Genomic DNA, 27698 nt, shown 5'->3' with positions numbered 1-27698 from the left:
GATAACGAGGGCAGATTCGCCCTGACCTCTGAATAGTAAAGACCTGTTTGTTTGTACTTCAAAAGTCTGTGTATTTATTTACTGCACAACCCACAGACTTTACAGTGGCGACGAGTCCGATCGTATCCTGCGGCAAGAATAGCAAAGTAACAAAGAGCGTCGAAGAGAGGCAACCGCCCTCGTCGTGCTACCAAAAGAAAACACGAGGCTACAACAACAGAAAGTGTGGTACTTTACAGAAGCTGGAAGACTAGCAACAAAAGCTTCATCAGCAACAGGCACTGATTACCCTGCTACCACGGTGTGGAGTGAGCCGACCAGCAAGAAACAAGGCGGCCGAAGAGACTGTGAGTAGGGGAAGGGGTAGAAGTATCCGGAGGAGAAGGGCAGAGCACTCGACCTCGGTCGAGGGGGAGCTATACCGGCCAAAAGTCGGGTCCAACGGCGTCGGGTGACAGCCGGACCGCGATCGGCGGGAAAAATCCGGGCAGCCACGAAGCGCTGAGCCTGCGAGTAGGCGCGGGAGGAGAAACCCAGCCGCAGCTGGGGAGGGAAACACCGGTCTGCGAGAGGGCTGGGGAGGCAAACGGGAACCGTGCGGGTGAGAGCCGGGTGCGGAGTGAGAGACTGCGAGGAGCCAGTCCAGCGGCTGAGCTGTTCTCCACCAACGGGGTACTCAGAGCCGGCAAAACCGAACGTGCGGGAGTGGGAGAGCGAACAGGAGCCGAGAACGGGGAGAGAGACTGCGCGAGAGCCAGTCCAGCGGCTGAACTGTTCTCCACCTACGGAGTACCCAGAGCCGGTAGAACCGAACGTGCGGGAGAGGAAGAGACAGAGCCGAGCACGGGGAGAGAGAGACTGCGCGAGAGCCAGTCCAGCGGCTGAACTGTCCTCCGTTAACGGGGTGTACCCAGCGCCGGTAGAGCCGTGCGGGCGGGAGGAAAAGACAGAGCCGAGTAAGGGGAGCTGTCCGAGAGCCAGCCCAGCGGCTGAACCTGTCCGCTGTGGGAAAAGCGTACCCCTTACGCCAGGGAGAAACGCGGAAAGCCGCCATTAGGTGGAGAAGACGACAGAGGCGGGAAACCGCCATTGAAGTGGGCGGGGAGAGAAAGGAAGAGCGGGAAACCGCCATTTTCGCAGGAAAACCGCCATTTTAGAAAAAAAAAAGATAATAAATAATACTTAAAGAAATACTGTGCTGCTTCAAAGAAAGAAAGATGCCTAAGCGAGGGAATATTAACGATTTTAATTCTGAAATAGAAGACTGGGCCACGTACGTGGAACGCATAGAGATCTATTGCGAAGCCAACAAAATAGAGGAAGACGACAAGGCGATAACATTGCTAAACTCGATGGGGGCAAAAACATATGGGCTCTTGAAGCATCTAATAGCACCAGCTAAACCAGTGGATCAGACCTTCGAAGAAATTGTGGCTGTGCTGAAGGACCACTTGAACCCCACACCGCTGATGCTGGCTGAACGATTCAAATTCTACGCAAGAACGCAGAGGAAAGACGAAAGCAATGCGGAATACTTGGTCGAACTGCGTAGGCTAGCGAAATACTGCCAGTTCGGAGGGAATCTGACAGAGGCACTGCGGGACAAGTTCGTATGCAGATTGTCCAAAGAAGGAACGCAGAAGCGACTACTGGAAGAAAACGACCTCACACTGGACAGGGCTGTCCTCATAGCTGCATCACACGAAGCCGCAGCGAAAGGAACGGCCGAAATGCAGCTAAAGGCGGCGGCACTCGGGGTGGACCAAATTACTTCGAGCACAACAAAATGCTACCATTGTGGGAAGACCACGCACGACCAGAATCACTGCTGGTTTAAGAACCAAGAGTGTCGGAAATGTGGCAAACTGGGTCACATCGCGAAGGTATGCAGGTCCGGGAAAAAGACCAACAATCAACGGAAGCCACCACAAGAAAAGTACAACAAGGTACACAAGGTGGCTGAAAAGAGTTCAGACGAACAGAATTCAGACTCAGACCCAAACAACCAGGAGCTGGGTAGTCTGAAGATCCACAATGTGGGGAAAGAAACTGATCTACAAACGATTTGGGTTGTACTAAAAATAGCTGGAGTCCAAGTACGAATGGAGCTGGACACTGGATCAGCTCTATCAGTCATCAACCGAAGGGACTACCACCGGCTATTCTCTCACATACCTTTGAGAAATACCAAGTTCGTATTACAGACATACACGGGGCATAATGTATACCCCGTGGGGAAAATAAGAGTCAAGGTGAGAGATAGAGGGAAAGAACACCCAAGAATGAATTTGTACGTATTACCTGAGGGAGGACCACCACTTCTAGGACGGGAGTGGATTAAGAAAATAGACATGGAATGGCACTACCTAAAAGCCATAATGAAGGAGGATTCGGTGCAAGCTATCAGCTCAGATTCTGAGATGGATGACGATAAGACCAATTCAAATATGCATGACAAGGCTAAAGGGGACTTGCCGACGATGGGGAAGGAAACAAAGACATGCAGAAAGACTTATGTCACCAAGAAGAATAAAGTTACAGAGCAGAACTCCAGGTTGACAGAGAATTCTGAGCCTGTTCAAGCTAAGGATTCATCCACGACGGAAGAACACCGAGCTCGGACTCAAACTTATGTCAAAGTACGACAACAATTAGAACAGTGGAGTGACCGTCTCGTACAAGAGATGAAAAATATGGAAAAGTTCTGGGACACTGAATGGGAGAACCTGGAAAGACAACAGAGACAGCTAGCTCGAGAAAAGAGCGACCATAGAGCCATCGTGGCCAAGTACCGATCACATCTCCCTGAAACTGTTCAGGAACTAGACTATTTACAGAACGACCTAAAGGAAGAGGAATCTTCAGGAAGCCAGGATTTTATCCCAGTTCATCTCTACGACTCGTTGCAAGCAGAATGTAACAAGTTGAAGGAACAGTATGAACGGGCCCAGACTACAATCCTGGAAGGGGTTAACTCGGCAACCTCCGAAAAGCTAGTTTTAGTGAAAGCATATGAACAACTAAAGTTTGAACTTGAGCAAGAATTACAAAGGCTGCAGGAAATGTTTGACGAGCTCCAGGCCAAGACAGACTCATCGGTAGAGATTCCATCCGTAGATGGAAAATTAGAGGTGGAAGACATAGCAGAACGTGAAATTCAAGATGTCCAAGAACTCGTTAAATTATTGAAGGAAACCCAAGACAAATATGAGGCGGCAATGGCAGAGGTCCAACAACTTGAAGAACATATTCAACTAGGAATCCGGGCAGTGGAAGGAAAGGCCAATGGAAGGAACACAGAGACTGTAGGAATGGCCCCTGATCAGGAGTTAGAGAACACCAAGGCGCAATTTCTTCGAGCGCTTAAAACCAAAGGACCGGAGGAAAGGAAGGTGAAAACATTGGAGGGAAAGGTGGATGAAATGGAGAAGGCGCTAATCCACAGTGTCCCCGTAGAAGAGTTACCGGCCAGCCAACTCTTATACACGCTGAGGGACAAGACCCCAAAATGGGAACACGAGTTTCAGGTTTCAAAGGGAAAGAATTCGGAGCTTCCAAAAGTCACGGAGAGAGCTGAGGGGGCAACACAGCTTGCACATGGATGTCAAAAGTATGCTGAATTACGTCAAGGGGAACAGAAGAATGCGGAAACAGCTACTTCAGTAGAAGGATTAAATAGCCTGATAACGGAATCCCCGATGGAAGGGAAGGTATTGAACTCACAAATGAGGCCAGGCGTGAAGGAATGGCAGACATCCCAGGAAGAGCGGGATGAATATGAATGCTTGAAGAAGTCTTTTCAAGAAAGATGGTCAGAGAAGGAACCACCGTCGGCTAACGTCCAGTTGGATAAGAAGGAAGTAGAAGGGCCCCTCACTGGCCTAACTCAGGACGACCCCGAATACTATCCTGACCTATTGAGTGACACTGAATATTACGAGGATCTGGTCTGCCCAGTTTGGGATGAAAACTCCCAAAGTACAGAAATCCGCATGAAGCACTTAAGGTCTAATGAACATAGAGAGTTGGTGGCGCTACAGATGGCCGCAGAGAAAGGAGCTCCAAGAGTTTCAAAAAGGCAGAAAAGAAAAAGAAGAAGCAGGAGATAATAACTGTCTAAAATACTATCATCTCAGGCGGGACACCATGAAAGGAGCTAAATTAGTTGAAAACCCGAAAATTATCAAGACAGCCAGTTGGTTGTAAAAGTCCGCACTGCTGGTTCAACAGGACGGAAGGTCAAGCTGTTACGTTAAGAAAAAGGCTATGGAGGAGTCACGCTAGCCATGTGAACCGGCTACACCAAAGAGATGCTGTTCGGAATGAGTCAAGATCAGAGACTGAATCTATGAATTGTTTCCGCAGAGACTGAACCTGTGAACTGTTCCCACCGAAAGTATATCTGTAAACTGTTTTATATGACGTTGACTCCACCGGAATTATCTCTGTAAATTGTTTGTTCTCCACCGAGAGTATATCTGTAAATTGTTATGTGAAGTTGAAGATATGTATGTTTAACGGGGACCCTGTAAGTAATAAGCTAAAAAGGGAGGATTGTAGTGTATGTACCCGTCTACCTTTAAGGGAACGATTGAGTGTAACCGTTCACCTTTAAGAGAACTACTTTAGGTGTGGCACTATTTGATTGGCTTCTGTATACGGTAATACCGACAGTGACCACACCAGTATATAAGTGATGTTACAGGATAACTAGGGCAGATTCGCCCTGACCTCTGAATAGTAAAGACCTGTTTGTTTGTACTTCAAAAGTCTGTGTATTTATTTACTGCACAACCCACAGACTTTACAGGCCTCCTCCTGAGGTCCCCAGCATCACAGAAGCCTGTCTTCAGCCCATTCAATTCACTCCACGTGATGTCAAGAAACGGCTGAAGACACTGGATACTGCAAAGGCTATGGGCCCTGACAACATTCCAGCAATAGTACTGAAGACTTGTGCTCCAGAACTAGCTGCGCCCCTAGCCAAGCTGTTCCAGTACAGCTACAACACTGGCATCTACCCGGCAATGTGGAAAATTGCCCAAGTATGTCCTGTCTACAAAAAGCAGGACAAATCCAATCCGGCCAATTACCGTCCCATCAGTCTACTCTCAGTCATCAGCAAAGTGATGGAAGGTGTCGTCGACAGTGCTATCAAGCGGCACTTACTCAGCAATAACCTGCAAACTGACGCCCAGTTTGGGTTCCGCCAGGGCCACTCGGCTCCTGACCTCATTACAGCCTTGGTCCAAACATGGACAAAAGAGCTGAACTCAAGAGGTGAGGTGAGAGTGACTGCCCTTGACATCAAGGCAGCATTTGATCGAGTGTGGCATCAAGGAGCCCTAGCAAAACTGAAGTCAATGGGAATCAAGGGGAAAACTCTCCATTAGTTGAAATCATACCTAGCACAAAGGAAGTTGGCTGTAGTTGTTGGAGGTCATTCATCTCAATCACATGACATCACTGCAGGAGTTCCTCAGGGCAGTGTCGTAGGCCCAACTATCTTCAGCTGTTTCATCAATGACCTTCCCTCCATCATAAGGTCAGAAGTGGGGATGTTCGCTGATGATTGCACACTGTTCAGCACCATTCAAGACTCGTCAGATACTGACGCAGTCCGTGTCCATATGCAGCAAGACCTGGACAACATTCAGACTTGGGCTGACAAGTGGCAAGTAACATTCGCACCACACAAGTGCCAGGCAATGACCATCTCCAACAAGCGAGACTCTAACCATCTACCATTGACATTCAATGGCATTACCATCGCTGAATCCCCCACTATCAACATCCTGGGGGTTACCATGGATCAGAAACTGAACTGGACCAGCCATATAAATACTGTGGCCACAAGAGCAGGCCAGAGGCTGGGAATTCTGCGGCGAGTGTCTCACCTCCTGACTCCCCAAAGCCTTTCCACCATCTACAAGGCACAAGTCAGGAGTGTGATGGAATACTCTCCACTTGCCTGGATGAGTGCAGCGCCAACAACACTCAAGAAGCTCGACACCATTCAGAATAAAGCAGCCCGCTTGATTGGCACTCCATCCACCACCTTCAACATTCACTCGCTCCACCACCGGCGCACTGTGGCTACAGTGTGTACCATCTACAAGATGCACTGCAGCAACTCGCCAAAGCTCCTTCAACAGCACCTTCCAAACCCGCGACCTCTACCACTTAGAAGGACAAGGGCAGCAGACGCATGGGAACATCACCACCTACAAGTTCCCCTCCAAGCCACACACCATCCTGACTTGGACCTGTATCGCCGTTCCTTCACTGTCGCTGGGCCAAAATCCTGGAACTCCCTTCCTAACAGCATTGTGGGTGTACCTACACCATATGGACTGCAGCGGTTCAAGAAGGCGGCTCACCACCATCTTCTCAAGGGCAATTAGGGATGGGCACTAAATGCAGGCCTAGCCAGCCAGCGACGCCCACATCCCATCAATGAATTAAAAAAAACTCACTGACCAGTTAACCCAGCACCACTCCCTGATCAATTAACGCAACAGCACCCACTGATCAGTTAAACCAGCACCACCTACTGACAAGTTAACCCAGCATCACCAATTGACCAGTTAACACAGCACCACTCATTGATCAGTTAACCCAGCAACACCCACTGATCAATTAACCCAGCACCACTCACTGATCAGTTAACCCAGCACCACTCATCGATCAGTTAACCCAGCACCACTCACTGATCAGTTAACCCAGCACCACTCACTGATCAGTTAACCCAGCACCACTCACTGATCAGTTAACCGAGCACCACTCACTGATCAGTTAACCCAGCCCCACTCGCTGATCAGTTAACCCAGCACCACCCACCGATCAGTTAACCCAGCACCACCCACCGATCAGTTAATCCAGAACCACGCACTGATCAGTTAACCCAGCCCCACTCACTGATCTGTTAACCCAGCCCCGCTCACTGATCAGTTAACCCAGCACCACTCATTGACCAGTTAACCCAGCAATACTCACTGATCAATAAACCCAGCAATACTCACTGATCAATAAACCGAGCACCACCAACTGATCAATTAACCCAGTACAACTCACCGATCAGTGAACCCTGCACCACTCACTAATCAGTCATGCCAGCACCACCCACTGATCAATTAACCCAGCACCACCCATTGATCAGTTAACCCTGCAGCACTCACTGATCAGTCACCACTCACTGATCAGTTAACCCATCACCACCCACGGACCAGTTAACCCATCACCACCCACTGATCAGTTAACCCATCACCACTCAATCAGTTAACCCAGCACCACCCACTGATCAGTTAACCCAGCACCACCCACTGATCAGTTAACCCATCACCACCCACTGACCAGTTAACCCATCACCACCAATTGACCAGTTAATACAACACCACTCATTGATCAGTTAACCCAGCACGACCCACTGATCAGTTAACCGAGCAATACTCACTGATCAATAAACCCACTGATCAGTTAACCCAGCACCACTCATTGATCAGTTAACCCAGCACTACCCACTGATCAGTTAACCCAGCAACCCTCACTGATCAATTAACCCACTGATCAGTTAACCCAGCACCACTCACTGATCAGCTAATCCAGCACCACTCCCTAATAAATTAACCCATCACCACCCACTGACCAGTTCACCCATTACCACCAATTGACCAGTTAACACAGCACCACTCCTTGATCAGTTAACCCAGCACCACCCACTGATCAGTTAACTCAACACCACTCACTGACCAGTTAACACAGCACCAACCACTGATCAGTTAACCCAGCACCACTCACTGATCGATTAACCCAGCACCACTCACTGATCAGTTAACCCAGCACCACCCACCGATCAGTTAATCCAGCACCAACCACTGATCAGTTAACCCAGAACCACGCACCGATCAGTTAACCCAGCCCCACACACTGATCAACTAACCCAGCACCACCCACTGATCAGTTAACCCAGCACCACTCACTGATCAATTAACCCAGCCGCACTCACTGATCAATTAACCCAGCACCACTCACTGATCAGTTAACCCAGCACTACCCACAGATCAGTTAACCCAACACCACTCACTAATCAGTCAAGCCAGCACCACCCACTGATCAATTTACCCAGCACAACCCATTGATCAGTTAACCCTGCACCACTCACTGATCAGTTAATCCAGCATCACCCACTGATCAGTTAAACCAGCACCACTCACTGATCAGTTAACCCATCACCACTCACTGATCAATTAACCCAGCACCACTCACTGATCAGTTAACCCAGCCCCACTCACTGATCAGTTAACCCAGCACCACCCACTGATCAGTTAACCCAGCCCCACTCACTGATCAGTTAACCCAGCCCCACTCACTGATCAGTTAACCCAGCACCATCCACTGATCCGTTCACCCAGCACCACCCACTGATCAGTTAACCAAGCACCACTAACTGATCAGTTAAACCATCACCACTAACTGATCAGTTAACCCATCACCACTCACTGATCTGTTAACCCAGCACCGCTCACTGATCAGTTAACCCAGCACCACTCATTGACCAGTTAACCCAGCAATACTCACTGATCAATAAACCGAGCACCACCAACTGATCAATTAACCCAGTACAACTCACCAATCAGTGAACCCAGCACCACTCACTAATCAGTCATGCCAGCACCACCCACTGATCAATTAACCCAGCACCACCCACTGATCAGTTAACCCAGCAGCACTCACTGATCAGTTTACCCAGCACCACTCCCTGATAAATTAACCCAGCTCCACTCCCTGATAAATTAACCCAGCACCACCCACTGAGCAGTTAACCCATCACCACCCACTGACCAGTTAACCCATCACCACCAATTGACCAGTTAACACAGCACCAGTCACTGATCAGTTAACCCAGCACAACCCATTGATCAGTTAACCCTGCAGCGCTCACTGATCAGTCACCACTCACTGATCAGTTAATCCAGCACCACTCACTGATCAGTTAACACATCACCACTCAATAATCAGTTAACCCATCACCACCCACTGATCAGTTAACACATCACCACTCAATAATCAGGTAACCCAGCACCACCCACTGATCAGTTAACCCAGCACCACTCACTGATCAGATAATCCAGCACCACTCACTGATCAGTTAACCCATCACCACTCACTGATAAATTAACCCAGCTCCACTCCCTGATAAATTAACCCAGCACCACCCACTGACCAGTTAACCCATCACCACCAATTGGCCAGTTAACACAGCACCAGTCACTGATCAGTTAACCCAGCAACCACGCACTGATCAGTAAAGCCAGCCGCACTCACTGATCAATTAACCCAGCACCACTCACTGATCAGTTAACCCAGCACTACCCACAAATCAGTTAACCCAGCACCACTCACTAATCAGTCGAGCCAGCACCACCCACTGATCAATTAACCCAGCACAACCCATTGATCAGTTAACCCTGCACCACTCACTGATCAGTCACAACTCACTGATCAGTTAACCCAGCACAACCCACTGATCTGTTGACACAGCACCACTCATTTATCAGTTAACCCAGCAACACCAACTGCTGAATTAACCCAGCACCACTCATCGATCAGTTAACCCAGCACCACTCACTGATCAGTTAACCCAGCACCAGGCACTGATCAGTTAACCCAGCACCAACAATTGACCAGTTAACACAGCACCAGCCACTGATCAATTAACCCAGCACCACTCACTGATCAGTTAACCCAGCACCACCCACTGATCAGTTAACCCAGCACCACTCATCGATCAGTTAACCCAGCACCACTCACTGATCAGTTAACCCAGCACCACCAACCGATCAGTTAATCCAGCACCACCAACCGATCAGTTAATCCAGCACCAACCACTGATCAGTTAACCCAGCCCCACTCACTGATCTGTTAACCCAGCACCACTCACTGATCAGTTAATCCAGCACCAACCACTGATCAGTTAACCCAGCCCCACTCACTGATCTGTTAATCCAGCATCACTCACTGATCAGTTAACACAGCACCACTCACTGATCAGTTAACCCAGCACCACTCACTGATCAGTTAACCCAGCCCCACTCACTGATCTGTTAACCCAGCACCACCAACCGATCAGTTAATCCAGCACCAACCACTGATCTGTTAATCCAGCATCACTCACTGATCAGTTAACACAGCACCAACCACTGATCAGTTAATCCAGCACCACTCACTGATCAGTTAACACATCACCACTCAATAATCAGTTAACCCATCACCACCCACTGATCAGTTAACACATCACCACTCAATAATCAGTTAACCCAGCACCACCCACTGATCAGTTAACCCAGCACCACTCACTGATCAGATAATCCAGCACCACTCACTGATCAGTTAACCCATCACCACTCACTGACCAGTTAACCCAGCAGCACTCACTGATCAGTTTACCCAGCACCACTCCCTGATAAATTAACCCAGCTCCACTCCCTGATAAATTAACCCAGCACCACCCACTGAGCAGTTAACCCATCACCACCCACTGACCAGTTAACCCATCACCACCAATTGACCAGTTAACACAGCACCAGTCACTGATCAGTTAACCCAGCAACCACGCACTGATCAGTAAAGCCAGCCGCACTCACTGATCAATTAACCCAGCACCACTCACTGATCAGTTAACCCAGCACTACCCACAAATCAGTTAACCCAGCACCACTCACTAATCAGTCAAGCCAGCACCACCCACTGATCAATTAACCCAGCACAACCCATTGATCAGTTAACCCTGCACCACCCACTGATCAGTTAACCCAGCACCACTCATCGATCAGTTAACCCAGCACCACTCACTGATCAGTTGACCCAGCACCACCAACCGATCAGTTAATCCAGCACCACCAACCGATCAGTTAATCCAGCACCAACCACTGATCAGTTAACCCAGCCCCACTCACTGATCTGTTAACCCAGCACCACTCACTGATCAGTTAATCCAGCACCAACCACTGATCAGTTAACCCAGCCCCACTCACTGATCTGTTAATCCAGCATCACTCACTGATCAGTTAACCCAGCACCACTCACTGATCAGGTAACCCAGCCCCACTCACTGATCTGTTAATCCAGCATCACTCACTGATCAGTTAACACAGCACCAACCACTGATCAGTTAACCCAGCACCACTCACTGATCAGTTAATCTGGCACCACTCACTGATCAGTTAAACCAGCACCACTCACTGATCATTTAACCCAGCACCACTCACTCATCAGTTAATCCAGCACCATCCACTGATCAGCGAACCCATCACCAGCCACTGACCTGATAACCCATCACCACCAATTGACCAGTTAACCCAGCAACCACTCACAGATCAGTTAACCCAGCATCACGCACTGATCAACTAACCCAGCATCACGCACTGATCAGTTAACCCAGCATCACCGACTGATCAGTTAACCCAGCACCACTCACTGATCAGTTAATCCAGCACCACCCACCGATCAGTTAACCCAGCACCACTCACTGATCAATTAACCCAGCCGCACTCACTGATCAATTAACCCAACACCACTCATTGATCAGTTAACCCAGCACCACCAACTGATCAGTTAACAAAGCACCACTCACTGATCAGTTAATCCAGCACCACCCACGGATCAGTTCACCCAGCACCACTCACTGATCAGTTAACCCAGCACCACTCACTGATCAGTTAACCCAGCACCACTCACTGATCAGTTAACCCAACACCACTCATTGATCAGTTAACCCAGCACCACCAACTGATCAGTTAACAAAGCACCACTCACTGATCAGTTAATCCAGCACCACCCACGGATCAGTTCACCCAGCACCACTCACTGATCAGTTAACCCAGCACCACTCACTGATCAGTTAACCCAGCACCACTCACTGATCAGTTAACCCAGCACCACTCACTGACCTGTTAACCCATCACCACCAATTGACCAGTTAACCCAGCATCACTCACTGATCAGTTAACCCAGCAACACCCACTTATCAGTTAACCCAGCACCACTCGCTGATCATTTAACCGAGCACCACTCACTGATCAGTTAACCCAGCCCCACTCACTGATCTGTTAACCCAGCACTATCCACTGATCAGTTAACCCAGCACCAACCACTGATCAGTTAACCCAGCACCACTCACTGATCAATTAACCCAGCACCACTCACTGACCAATTAACCCAGAGCCACTCACTGATCAGTTAACCCATCACCACCCACTGACCAGTTAACCCATCACCACCCACTGACCAGTTAACCCATCACCACCCACTGATCAGTTAACAAAGCACCACTCACTGATCAGTTAAACCAGCACCACTCACTGATCAGTTAACCCAGCACCACTCACTGATCATTTAACCCAGCACCACTGATGCGCTATCAATTACTCATAAAAGACTGAGGGCTAGATTTTCAGTTGCTTGCACCAGCAGTTAGCGCCTTAAGAGAAGTGATTTTCGGGCGCTATGCGTGTAGCGCCCGGGCGCAGCGCAGTTTGCGCCCCGCCCCAAATTAAGTTGCCCGTTAGCGCCGGCGCAAAGTTTAGCGGCCGCCCGGATGCGCACGCAGAAAATGACGTCACATCCTCGTGCAACGCCCGTTGGCCGCCCCGAATCCAAACTTCAGTCGGACCGCCCCATTGTGCGGCTGGCGTCCAGAGCGTTTGTAAAATGGAACGCAACACACCCTGGGGAGCGCAAATTAAAGGGCACTCCTCCTGCACTATAAACGGCAGTCTGCATGTGTTGTGTGGAAGGATGCAGTGTGTAATGGCGTATTTATGTTTCCGGACACCACCACCACCTCCTCCTCCTCCTCCTCCTCCTCCTCCTCCTCCTCGACTCTGCCTTTGAAAAAAACACATGCACCCTTCCCCTTTAAGAGCTCACTGGCACCAGAGTGTCTGCCGTGCGCTGCGCCCGAGCTCGGGTGTTGCGCTCTGCACCGCCGGCTTAGCGCCTAAAGATAGTAGTGGAACGCCTCTTTTAGCGCTCCACCAACCTCTTAGGGCGAAGCCACTGAATTTCCGGCAACGGGGCGCTACTTTGGGGCGGGCGCTAACTTCGGGCGGGCGCTAAGGTTAGCGCCCCAAAACTGTCTATACTGAAAATCTAGCCCTGAGAGTTAAGAGAGTAACTAAAGGCTTTTATTAACAAAAGAATGAAGGTCTGCCTCGAGTGGTCGACCGGTCCAGAAATACAAAGGGCTGGGGAGCAGTCACCTTTATACTAGGACTTGTGGGAGGAGTCAGCCGAGGCATGTCCAGGCATGTACACAGTGGAATACAAACAGTGGTTTACCACAACCACTCACTCATCAGTTAATCCAGCACCATCCACTGATCAGCGAATCCATCACCAGCCACTGACCTGATAACCCATCACCACCAATTGACCAGTTAACCCAGCAACCACTCACGGATCAGTTAACCCAGCATCACGCACTGATCAGTTAACCCAGCATCACCGACTGATCAGTTAACCCAGCAACACCCACTGATCAGTTAACCGAGCACCACTCACTGATCAGTTAATCCAGCACCACCCACCGATCAGTTAATCCAGCACCACCCACCGATCAGTTAATCCAGCACCACTCACCGATCAGTTAACCCAGTGCCACTCACTGATCAATTAACCCAGCACCACCCACTGATCAATTAACCCAGCACCACCCACTGATCAATTAACCCAGCACCACCCACTGATCAATTAACCCAGCACCACCCACTGATCAATTAACCCAGCACCACCCACTGATCAATTAACCCAGCACCACCCACTAATCAATTAACCCAACACCACTCACTAATCAGTTAACCCATCACCACCCACTGACCAGTTAACCCATCACCACCCACTGATCAGTTAACAAAGCACCACTCACTGATCAGTTAACCCAGCACCACTAACTGATCAGTTAACCCAGCATCACCGACTGATCAGTTAACCCAGCAACACCCACTTATCAGTTAAACCAGCACCACTCGCTGATCATTTAACCGAGCACCACTCACTGATCAGTTAACCCAGCCCCACTCACTGATCAGTTATCCCAGAACCACGCACTGATCAGTTAACCCAGCCCCACTCACTGATCTGTTAACCCAGCACCACTCACTGATCAGTGAACCCAGCACCACTCACTGATCAGTTAACCCAGCACCACTCACTGACCAGTTAACCCAGCACCACTCATTGATCAATTAACCCAGCAGCACTCACTCATCAGTTAATCCAGCACCACCCACTGATCAGTTAACCCATCACCACTCACTGATCAGTTAACCCAGCAGCACTCACTGATCAATTAACCCAGCACCACTCACTGACCAGTTAACCCAGCAACCACGCACTGATCAGTTAACCCAGCAACCACGCACTGATCAGTTAACCCAGCAACCACGCACTGATCAGTTAACCCAATACCACGCACTGATCAGTTAACCCAGCCCCACTCACTGATCAGTTAACCCAGCAGCACGCACTGATCAGTTAACCCAGCACCAACCACTGATCAGTTAACCCAGCACCATTCACGGATCAATTAACCCAGCACCACTCACTGATCAATTAACCCAGCACAACTCACTGATCAGTTAACCCAGCAGCACGCACTGATCAGTTAACCCCTCACTAATCACTGATCAGTTAATCCAGCACCACTCACTGATCTGTTAACCCAGCACTATCCACTGATCAGTTAACCCAGCACCATTCACGGATCTATTAACCCAGCACCACTCACTGATCAGTTAATCCAGCACCACTCACTGATCTGTTAACCCAGCACCAACCACTGATCAGTTAACCCAGCACCATTCACGGATCTATTAACCCAGCACCACTCACTGATCAGTTAACCCAGCACCAATCACTGATCAGTTAAACCATCACCACTCACTGATCAATTAACCCAGCACCACTCACTGATCAGTTAACCCAGCACCACCCACTGATCAATTAACCCAGCACCACCCACTGATCAATTAACCCAGCACCACTCACTGATCAGTTAACCCAGTACCACCCACTGATCAATTAACCCAGCACCACCCACTGATCAATTAACCCAGCACCACCCGCTGATCAATTAACCCAGCACCACCCACTGATCAATTAACCCAGCACCACTCACTGATCAGTTAACCCAGCACCACCCACTGATCAATTAACCCAGCACCACCCACTGATCAGTTAACCCAGCACCACCAACTGATCAGCTAACCCAGCACCCCTCACTGATCAGTTAAACCAGCACCACCCACTGATCAATTAACCCAGCACCACCAACTGATCAGCTAACCCAGCACCCCTCACTGATCAGTTAACCCAGCACAACCCACTGATCAGTTAACCCAGCACCACTCACTGATCAATTAACCCAGCACCACTCACTGATCAATTAACCCAGCACCACTCACTGATCAGTTAAACCATCACCACTCACTGATCAATTAACCCAGCACCACCCACTGATCAATTAACCCAGCACCACCCACTGATCAGTTAACCCAGCACCACTTACTGATCAGTTAACCCAGCACCACTCACTGACCAGTTAACCCAGCACCACTCATTGATCAATTAACCCAGCAGCACTCACTCATCAGTTAATCCAGCACCACCCACTGATCAGTTAACCCATCACCACTCACTGATCAATTAACCCAGCACCATGCACTGACCAGTTAACCCAGCAACCACGCACTGATCAGTTAACCTAGCAACCACGCACTGATCAGTTAACCCAATACCACGCACTGATCAGTTAACCCAGCCCCACTCACTGATCAGTTAACCCAGCAGCACGCACTGATCAGTTAACCCCTCACTAATCACTGATCAGTTAATCCAGCACCACTCACTGATCTGTTAACCCAGCACTGTCCACTGATCATTTATCCCAGCACCACTCACTGATCAGTTAACCCAGCACCAACCACTGATCAGTTAACCCAGCACCACCCACTGATCAATTAACCCAGCACCACCCACTGATCAATTAACCCAGCACCACCCACTGATCAATTAACCCAGCACCACCCACTGATCAATTAACCCAGCACCACCCACTGATCAATTAACCCAGCACCACCCACTGATCAATTAACCCAGCACCACCCACTGATCAATTAACCCAGCACCACCCACTGATCAATTAACCCAGCACCACCCACTGATCAATTAACCCAGCACCACCCACTGATCAATTAGCCCAGCACCACTCACTGATCAATTAACCCAGCACCACCCACTGATCAATTAACCCAGCACCACCCACTGATCAATTAACCCAGCACCACCCACTGATCAATTAACCCAACACCACCCACTGATCAATTAACCCAGCACCACCCACTGATCAGTTAACCCAGCACCACCCACTGATCAATTAACCCAGCACCACCCACTGATCAATTAACCCAGCACCACCCACTGATCAGTTAACCCAGCACCACCCATTAACTTCAGGAGCATAATAAACTAAAATCAAATCTAATTTTTTCCTGAAAGCTAAAATTAAAATCAGACTAAAATTCATGGCAAAGTGACAAGAAACTGCAATTGAACTGATTCCTAGGACTGAACCGGCACTGGGCAGTAATTCAGAGCATTTGGAATCGATGTCGGAAAACGCCATGGATGAATGATGTTTCTGTTTTCATTCAAGCTCCAGTGTTTCTCCTGTCCTTGTGAGCTCGCTGAGAAGTCAAACAACATGTGGGCCATATTTTGAAGCATAAGTTTTGAAAGAAGATTCTTGAGAAGACCATAAGGAAAATCTGCATCAAGGTTTACATTAATTGTCTCTGTTGTTGATGGAGAGCAGGTGGGAATATTTGCCCACACTTTAACAGTTCCTCCAGGGAGTGAACAGGTATGTTAGGCGTTACCACACAGCATTCCCATTTTTTCCCTTGTTAAGCAGCAATTGCAATATTTTTTCCTAAATTATTCAGGCTTAACTTAAGAGGAAAGAAACGTGAAATGTGCTGCCTGTTCAGGAGCTGTTGATAGAGCAGTAGGAGAAATTAGATGGATCATAGACATTGGGGAAGTGAGACACACGTATTGAGTGACGGTGAGTGCAGGAACCTGGGCTGTCCTGATGGGAAAGTGCTGCACACACCTCGACCATGTCTTACCATTGAGGTCAAGCCCATCAGTTGTGTTTCTGGGATGTGTGCACACGAGAAGTCATAGGAACAGAAGTAGGTCGTTCAGCCCCTTGAGCCTGTTCCACCATTCAGTTAGATCATAGCTGATCTGCCTGCCTTCGCTCCCTATCACTTAATACACATCTATCGATCTCCGTTTTGAAATTTACAATTGACTAACTAAAGCTAGTACTTTACAACTCTATACAAACTCCATGAGCAATGTACAGTACCATGACTGATTATGTAAACATGGTTAGCATGTTATTAAGAGGACTCCTGAACAGTTATTAACCTACTGACATTTAACCTGTTATTAGCATAACATGAATGAATGTTACTTATTTCAACAACAACAACAACTTGTATTTATATAGCGCCTTTAACACAGTAAAACTTCACTGGAGCATAATCAGACAGAAATTATCACTGAGCCAAAGAAGGAGCCATTAGGACAGGTGACCAAAAGCTAGGTCAAAGAAGTAACTTTTAAGGAGCGTCTTAAAGGGGGAGAAAGAGGTGGCGAGGCGGGGAGATTTAGGGAGGGAATTATTATACAGATTCAGATGGTGCAAGCAACAATTATCTCTGATGTGCCCAACGTATTCGTTATGAACTGAGCACAGGAGTTGACTGCTACTATTTTGAGTTCAATACTCACATACCTCATTACTTCTTCATTACTTATACAGAATTTCCAACCGGCACTCGTTTGACACCCTGCACAATCACCCCCACTCTTTAATTAATGTACACTCATCTCACTCAATAGGTTACTGGTACAATTTATTATCAAACAGAAAGAATGAAGAGCATGTGACAACTGGAAGCTTCTAGAGGCCTAAAGCAGCCCCGGATCGCTAGCAAATTTGCTTCACTTCATTTACGCCTTCGACTCTTGGCTGAATCTTCCTTCATAAAATGTTCCTTAGGCTGAAAGGTGCAAAAATAACACATTTAAAAATATGATTCAGCACTTGAGCTTTTAAGACATCCCCGACATAGCACGCGTTAATTAAATGCAGTTCCTGTGTCGGATGATGTAACATTTCACGCTCCTAATGCATGATTCCTGTTGATGCCAGTTACATGATTTCACCTTCACAGCATTTAAAAGTGGGTGAGGTCTGTTGAATGTATCCAAAGCTGGTGATACGCCGTATGCAGAGAAGTCAAGGGGCTGTTCCCTCTATGGCCTCCAACTTTCCCTAAGTAAAAAAGCCAAAATGCTTACTGTTACAGGTATGTGTTGCCACGGGGCATTCCGGGTATATTGGTTTACCTTAACCAATCAAAATGGGAAGAACTTGAGCTTGTGTGCCACACAGGAGAATTCGCCAAGTCTGCAGGTTTAAGCTCATTAACAACCGTTAGCGGTTTAACATGTGGTTCTGCAACGTTATAGCTGGTGTGTTAGAATCATAGAAATTTACAGCACAAAATGAGGCCATTTGGCCCATCTTGTCCATGCCGGCCGAAAAAGAGCTATCCACCCTAATCCCACTTTCCAGCACTTGGTCCGTAGCCTTATAGGTTACGGCACTTCAAGTGCATATCCAAGTACTTTTTAAATGTGATGAGGGTTTCTGCCTCTACCACCCTTTCAGGCAGTGAGTTCCAGACCCCACCACCCTCAGGGTGAAAACATTTCTCCTCAAATCCCCTCTAAACCTCTGACCAATAACTTTAAAATCTATGCCCCCTGGTTATTGTCACACAAAAGTGTTGCTTTTATCACACCCTAATGCACCCAAGATTGTAGAAAGTGCAGAAAATTGTACCTTCCTAAAACTGTGGTTTAAAAAAAGTGAGAAAAATTGCCTTCAATTTAATATGCATTCTGTGGATAATGTCACCACCTGCCCAGCCGTGGGGGTGGGTGCTGTACTTTTTAAAATAAAAATGTAAATGAAGTTAAGAGTAGTAAGTTTATAACGTGTGATTACTGATTGTATCACTACTTGTGTTATGATACCACTCTTTAGTAACCATGCAGGATACCTTACCTGATGACAGTACCCCTTTAAATCCTACAATGACAGCCTACAGTCACCACATTCTACAAAATATGCAGTTCAAGCTGGTATGGCCCTCTACCTCACACTCTCACACTCCCACACATACACACCCTAATGCACACACGCACACTCTCTCACACATGCGGCTTGGAACAGCAGCCAGTGATTCTGTTTCTGATCACCATCCAGTGACCCCCTGCTGAAACGTGCACGTTGGATGTTGATTGGTCATGGGACCGGACTCAGCTATGACGCCCCATGCCTGTCGGCACCCGCTGCCCTTTCGATACCCTGCATAGGTTCAGAAGTAAAGAATGGCCCTTTGAGTGATGTACCAGAGGTCTGCCTGTGGACCCTTACTTACCCCAGTGAGAATCAGCACCTTCAGGTGACAAAGGAATGAAATTGATGGGCAAGAAAAAGAAAGCATGTGCAGTTTAGTGATTCTTCATAACTCTTCGTTCCAGAATCATCCGCCTCTCTTTAACAGAGAATGTCACCCTAATCGATGGAATTATTGTTATCGGGCTCCTGCCTTTCAACAGCAAGCATTGTCAGAATCAGTGAACCTGGTGCCCTTTTGAAAAGTACTCAAACAATGAAAGTGGGAATGGTTTATAACATTATCACAAGTATTTTATTTATCGTTGCTGCATTATTTTAGTCAGCTCCATCATTACAGAACAAAAAGAGCACACAGATTGGCGACTTTAAACCCACGTAGCTGGGGAGAGAACCTCTCCTCAAAGTTTGTCACAAAAAGCATCATGATGCCCACCGTGCATTAACGCCAATGGAATGCCATTGTGGAAGAACTGCACACAACACAAATTATATCAAAACAGACACGTTGCTCAAAATGCACTGAGAAACCTTGGTTACAAAACCTCATCCGTTGCACCTGGTACTGGTGCATCTCCGGGTCTAACGCATGTGTTTCTGCTTCTAGTTACAGACGCTGCAGCTGGAGCGGGAGATGCTCCTAGCCGGTAACCGGAAGATGGCAGAAGACAACCTCAGCCTGCAGCCTCGGCTAGATGACAGCAAACTACGTTTGGCCAGGAAATACCAGGAGCTGCAGGAGGTGACTGCAGTTTATCAGTACAAGCAGAGAAAAGCGGGTAAGCAACACTTCTTCAGCCTGCTGCCCACCCCGTACCCCCCTCCCCCCAGATTACAGCCAGCCTTTTCCTGTATAATCCTGCAATCAGCCCACACACACAGATGAAAAGAAGAGTAACAGGTGGACAGAACCCCGGCCAGGGAGCAGTTCAAATCCCCCAGTGCCCCTGCTCCTTATCACAAGTTGGCGACATCAGCTGGAAAATCAGGCGACAATAAGGGTAAGGTTCAGCATCCAAGTTGGTCTATACCCAAGCCTATATTTTCCAATCTGTGTTATTTTAATGCCAGCATTAACCCATTTATAATGTGAGTTGCTAATTGGTAAATCCAGGTTTCACTGTTTGGTCACACACATGAAGAACAACCAATGGGGAGAGATACTGGAGATGTTCAGCACCCATGGCAAGCACATGTTTGAGAGCTGTGGAGGAGCAATGGGATTTAGGGGCCCATGTACACAAATCACTAAAAGCTATTGCACAAGTACAAAGAGTAATCGAAAAGGCCAATGGAATTTTGACCTTTATCTCAAGTTGGGGGTAGAATGCAAAAGTGAGGAAGTGGATGCTTCAGTTGTGCAGCGCCTTGCTCAGACCTCAGTTGGAGCACTGTGTTCTGTTTTGGGCACTGCAACTCAGGAAAGAAATATTTGCCTTGGAGTGGGTACAGCGTGGGGCTTAAAGGGTTAAATTATGAGGATAGGTTGCATAAACTAGGCTTGTATTCCCTTGTGTTTAAACCTAATTGAGTTGTTTAAAATGATTAAGGCATTTGAATGGGTAGATACTGTGATATCCGAGTGGTAAGGTCCGAAACTGAGAGAAGCGAGATCTTAAGGAACAAAACCCAACTGTTTAATTATACGGTGTAGCAGAGAAACATCTCTTACAGGCTGCAAGCAATACACAGTATTTCTAACTGCACGATGCAAGATGGAGGATCACCTCTGAGTCATACCCATAATGCAATGCCACATTACCATCCTAACTGGTGTACCAGGACATTACCTTAAACACTGGTGAATATGATCCCTTAATCTTTGGCTCCATCTGGTGGATAACTTAAACATTACATCCCAGATTACTATAGATACGGAGGAACTATTTTGTCTGGTGGGGCAATCCAGAACAAGAGGGCCTAATCTTAAAATTAGAGCTGGACTGTTTAGGAGTGAAATCAGGAAGCACTTTTTCACACAAAGGGCAGGGGAAATGTGGACCTAGCTCCCCCAAAAGGCTGTGGATGCTGGGACAATTGATGTTTTCAAGAGTCAGATCAAAATGTTTTTGTTAAGTAAGGGTATCAAGGGATATGGATTAAAGGTGGGTAAATGGAGGTGAGATACAAATCAGCCATGATCTGATAGATTGACAGAATAGGCTCAAGGAGCCGAATGGCCTACTCCTGTTCCTATGTACCCTATCAATGTTCAGAGGAGGGGAGGAAAATGGGGGAAATATTTCCAATAAAGTAGACGGTTAAAAATAGTTGAAGACAATAAAAGTAACTGCTGGAAATGACAGAGTAAATACCAGCGCATGCATGAATGTTTAAACCATGCCGCCACATTGCTGCCTCAGCCTCGCTCTGCCTTGAGCTACTGCGTGATCGGCTGGTCAAAATCATCGACATGCTTTTATTAACATCACAAAAAGACTGAGTGAAGGTCAGATACTCACCACCAGCAGAGTCTCCTTTGTGGACAGATTTCAGACCTGCTCTTTTGACAGAGCCAACAGCTGTACTGGCAGAGCTGTGACTCAGCATTAAGTCTGACACAAACGTGACCCAACAACAAATTGCATTCATATAGCACCTTTAACAATGCAAAACGTCCCAAGGTGCTTCACAGGAGCGTTATCAAACAAAATTTGACACCGAGCCATATAAGGAGCTATTAGGGCAGATGATTAAAATCGGGGATACGCAAGAGGCCAGAATTGGAGGAGAGCAGATATCTCGGAGGGTTGCAGGGCTGGAGGAGGTTACAGAGATAGGGAGGGGCGAGGGCATGGAGGGATTTGAAAACAAGGATGAGAATTTTAAAAATGAGGCGTTGCTGAACTGGGAGCCAATGTAGGTCAGTGAGCACAGGGGTGATGGGTGAACGGGACTTGGTGTGAGTTAGGACACGGGGCAATGAGCACAGGGGGTGATGGGTGAACGGGACTTGGTGTGAGTTAGGACACGGGGCAGTGAGCACAGGGGGTGATGGGCGAACGGGACTTGGTGTGAGTTAGGACATGGGTCAGTGAGCACAGGGGTGATGGGTGAACGGGACTTGGTGTGAGTTAGGACACGGGGCAGTGAGCACAGGGGTGATGGGTGAACGGGACTTGGTGTGAGTTAGGACACGGGGCAGTGAGCACAGGGGTGATGGGTGAACAGGACTGGGTGCGAGTTAGGACACGGGGCAGTGAGCACAGGGGGTGATGGGTGAACGGGACTTGGTGCAAGTTAGGACACGGGGCAGTGAGCACAGGGGGTGATGGGTGAACGGGACTGGGTGTGAGTTAGGACACGGGGCAGTGAGCACGGGGTGATGGGTGAATGGGACTGGGTGTGAGTTAGGACACAGGGCAGTGAGCACAGGGGGTGAGGGGTGAACGGGACTTGGTGTGAGTTAGGACACGGGGCAGTGAGCACAGGGGTGATGGGTGAACAGGACTGGGTGCGAGTTAGGACACGGGGCAGTGAGCACAGGGGGTGATGGGTGAACGGGACTTGGTGCAAGTTAGGACACGGGGCAGTGAGCACAGGGGGTGATGGGTGAACGGGACTGGGTGTGAGTTAGGACACGGGGCAGTGAGCACGGGGTGATGGGTGAATGGGACTGGGTGTGAGTTAGGACACAGGGCAGTGAGCACAGGGGGTGAGGGGTGAACGGGACTTGGTGTGAGTTAGGACACGGGGCAGTGAGCACAGGGGTGATGGGTGAACGGGACTCGGTGCGAGTTAGGACACGGGGCAGTGAGCACAGGGGTGATGGGTGAACGGGACTTGGTGCAAGTTAGGACACGGGGCAGTGAGCACGGGGGTGATGGGTGAACGGGACTTGGTGCAAGTTAGGACACGGGGCAGTGAGCACAGGGGGTGATGGGTGAACGGGACTTGGTGCAAGTTAGGACACGGGGCAGTGAGCACGGGGTGATGGGTGAACAGGACTTGGTGCAAGTTAGGACACGGGGCAGTGAGCACGGGGTGATGGGTGAACGGGACTTGGTGCAAGTTAGGACACGGGGCAGTGAGCACGGGGTGATGGGTGAACATTGCGAGTTAGGACACGGGGCAGTGAGCACAGGGGGTGATGGGTGAACGGGACTTGGTGCAAGTTAGGACACGGGGCAGTGAGCATGGGTGATGGGTGAACGGGACTTGGTGCGAGTTAGGACACGGGGCAGTGAGCACAGGGGTGATGGGTGAATGGGATTTGGTGCAAGTTAGGACACGGGGCAGTGAGCACAGGGGTGATGGGTGAACGGGACTTAGTGCAAGTTAGGACACGGGGCAGTGAGCACAGGGGGCGATGGGTGAACATTGTGAGTTAGGACACGGGGCAGTGAGCACGGGGTGATGGGTGAACGGGACTTGGTGCGAGTTAGGACACGGGGCAGTGAGCACAGGGGGTGATGGGTGAACGGGACTTGGTGTGAGTTAGGACACGGGGCAGTGAGCATAGGGGGTGATGGGTGAACGGGACTTGGTGTGAGTTAGGACACGGGGCAGTGAGCACGGGGTGATGGGTGAACGGGACTTGGTGCGAGTTAGGACACGGGGCAGCGAGCACAGGGGTGATGGGTGAACATTGCGAGTTAGGACACGGGGCAGCAGAGCTTTGGATAAGCTCAAGTTTATGGAGGGTGGAAGAACCAGCGTTCAGGAAACGCCTGCTAACCGACTGTAGGCGCACGGAAAGAACGCATCAATGAGCGGATTACAGTCCATTTTTAAACATTTTTCACATGTAACATTGTAACACACCTATTGCAGTGTTGGGCTACCTTCAGGGCTTCACAGGCTTGGTGTGACCATCTTGCGGCTGCTTTGTTCCCGTGTTGTATCTGCTGAGCCACCAGTAGGCACACTCAGCATCTTTCTGATTTCCTCTCACTCTCATAGCTTTCTCCCCCCACCCCCCTTCTCTTTTTATGGTCACCTTCTCTCTCTCAATTCCTTGAAAGCGCACAGACCAGGATAAGATACAGACTGAGTATCACATGGGTCAAGGCAATATACAGACTGGGATTAACATGCATACTTGCCCTGCTGCTGCAGGGAGGCAGTACCTTTGTACACCTTTACACTGTGTCCCTGCATCACCGTGCTTAATTCACACGCAGACAGCTGTTAAAACCTGCAGTGGCATAAACAGAGCATGCCAACCACGAGCAGGCGAAACACACTGTTTAATCTGGATCAGCTCAGATCACTGATAGCACTTTTTAAAATTAATTCTTGGAATGTGGGCATCACTGGCAAGGCCAGCATTTATTGCCCATCCCTAGTTGCCTTGGAGAAGGTGGTGATGATCGGCCCTCTTCGTGAACCGTTGAGTAGCAGTTTTGATACAACTGAGTGGTTTGCCACGAAGAGTCAACCACATTGGTGTGGGCCTGGGGTCACATACAGGCCAGACGGGGGAAGGGCGGCAGGTCTCTTTCCCGATTGGACATCAGTGAACCAGATGGGTTTATACAACAATCCCACAGCATCATGGTCACGTTACATTCTATTTCCAGATTTTTTTATATTGAATTCAAATTCTCAAACTATCATGGTGGGATTTGAACTGACGTTCTGCTGGATTATTAGTTCAAGTCTCCAGATTACCAGTAAATAACCATTACCCCACTAGTTCAGTAAATAACCACTACCCCACTAGTCCAGTAAATATCCATAACCTCACTATTCCAGTAAATAACCACTACCCCACTAGTCCAGTAAATAACCATTACTCCACTAGTCCAGTAAATAACCATTACCCCACTAGTCCAGTAAATAACCACTACCCCACTAGTCCAGTAAATAACCTCTACCCCACTATTCCAGTAAATAACCATTACCCCACTAGTCCAGTAAATAACCTCTACCCCACTAGTCCAGTAAATAACCTCTACCCCACTAGTCAAGTAAATAACCATTACCCCACTAGTCCAGTAAATAACCTCTACCCCACTAGTCCAGTAATAACCTCTACCCCACTAGTCCAGTAAATAACCATTACCCCACTAGTCCAGTAATAACCTCAACCCCACTAGTCCAGTAAATTACCATTACCCCACTATTCCAGTAAATAACCATTACCCCACTAGTCCAGTAAATAACCTCTACCCCACTAGTCCAGTAAATAACCACTACCTCACTAGTCCAGTAAATAACCATTACCCCACTAGTCCAGTAAATAACCACTACCCCACTAGTCCAGTAAATAACCATTACCCCACTAGTCCAGTAAATTACCATTACCCCACTATTCCAGTAAATAACCATTACCCCACTAGTCCAGTAAATAACCTCTACCCCACTAGTCCAGTAAATAACCACTACCTCACTAGTCCAGTAAATAACCATTACCCCACTAGTCCAGTAAATAACCACTACCCCACTAGTCCAGTAAATAACCATTACCCCACTAGTCCAGTAAATAACCACTACCCCACTAGTCCAGTAAATAACCATTACCCCACTATTCCAGTAAATAACCATTACCCCACTAGTCCAGTAAATAACCTCTACCCCACTAGTCCAGTAAATAACCATTACCCCACTAGTCCAGTAAATAACCATTACCCCACTATTCCAGTAAATCACCATTACCCCACTAGTCCAGTAAATAACCATTACCCCACTAGTCCAGTAAATAACCATTACCCCACTAGTCCAGTAAATAACCATTACCCCACTAGTCCAGTAAATAACCATTACCCCACTAGTCCAGTAAATAACCATTACCCCACTAGTCCAGTAAATAACCATTACCCCACTAGTCCAGTAAATAACCACTACCCTACTAGTCCAGTAAATAACCATTACCCCACTAGTCAAGTAAATAACCATTACCCCACTAGTCAAGTAAATAACCTCTACCCCACTAGTCCAGTAAATAACCACTACCCCACTAGTCCAGTAAATAACCTCTACCCCACTAGTCCAGTAAATAACCTCTACCCCACTAGTCCAGTAAATAACCATTACCCCACCAGTCCAGTAAATAACCTCTACCCCACTAGTCCAGTAAATAACCATAACCCCACTAGTCCAATAAATAACCATTACCCCACTAGTCCAGTAAATAACCTCTACCCCACTAGTCCAGTAAATAACCATTACCCCACTAGTCCAGTAAATAACCTCTACCCCACTAGTCCAGTAAATAACCACTACCCCACTGGTCCAGTAAATAACCATTACCCCACTAGTCCAGTAAATAACCATTACCCCACTAGTCCAGTAAATAACCTCTACCCCACTAGTCCAGTAAATAACCTCTACCCCACTAGTCCAGTAAATAACCATTACCCCACTAGTCCAGTAAATAACCACTACCCCACTAGTCCAGTAAATAACCACTACCCCAATAGTCCAGTAAATAACCACTACCGCACTAGTCCAGTAAATAACCATTACCCCACTAGTCCAGTAAATAACCACTACCCCACCAGTCCAGTAAATAACCAGTACCCCACTAGTCCAGTAAATAACCTCTACCCCACTAGTCCAGTAAATAACGATTACCCCAGTAGTCCAGTAAATAACCACTACCGCACTAGTCCAGTAAATAACCTCTAACCCACTAGTCCAGTAAATAACCATTACCCCACTAGTCCAGTAAATAACCACTACCCCACTAGTCCAGTAAATAACCAGTACCCCACTAGTCCAGTAAATAACCTCTACCCCACTAGTCCAGTAAATAACCATTACCCCACTAGTCCAGTAAATAACCACTACCCCACTAGTCCAGTAAATAACCATTACCCCACTAGTCCAGTAAATAACCATTACCCCACTAGTCCAGTAAATAACCACTACCCCACTAGTCCAGTAAATAACCATTACCCCACTAGTCCAGTAAATAACCATTACCCCACTTGTGCAGTAAATAACCTTTACCCCACTGGTCCAGTAAATAACCTCTACCCCACTAGTCCAGTAAATAACCACTACACCACTTGTCCAGTAAATAACCTCTACCCCACTAGTCCAGTAAATAACCACTACCCAACTAGTCCAGTAAATAACCATTACCCCACTAGTCCAGTAAATAACCTCTACCCCACTAGTCCAGTAAATAACCTCTACCCCACTAGTCCAGTAAATAACCTCTACCCACTAGTCCAGTAAATAACCTCTACCC

The 27698-nt window shown here is 48.1% G+C and overlaps 1 protein-coding gene across 1 annotated transcript in view; it reads left to right on the top strand.

Moving 5' to 3' along the window:
• Positions 1-27698, top strand: part of vps37d (VPS37D subunit of ESCRT-I) — a 79265-nt gene that overhangs the window by 17340 nt on the left and 34227 nt on the right. Inside the window, exon 2 of the mRNA XM_085964345.1 lies at positions 20166-20337. Coding sequence (XP_085820471.1) covers positions 20166-20337 — 172 coding nt within the window. The remainder of the gene's footprint in view (positions 1-20165; positions 20338-27698) is intronic.

Source organism: Somniosus microcephalus, chromosome 22 (assembly GCF_052327205.1).
Source record: "Somniosus microcephalus isolate GS21.2 chromosome 22, FLI_Smic_1.0, whole genome shotgun sequence".
NCBI lineage: Eukaryota > Metazoa > Chordata > Chondrichthyes > Squaliformes > Somniosidae > Somniosus > Somniosus microcephalus.
The sequence above is the reverse complement of the archived record's forward strand: the minus strand, read 5'-3'. Positions and strand labels throughout refer to the sequence as shown.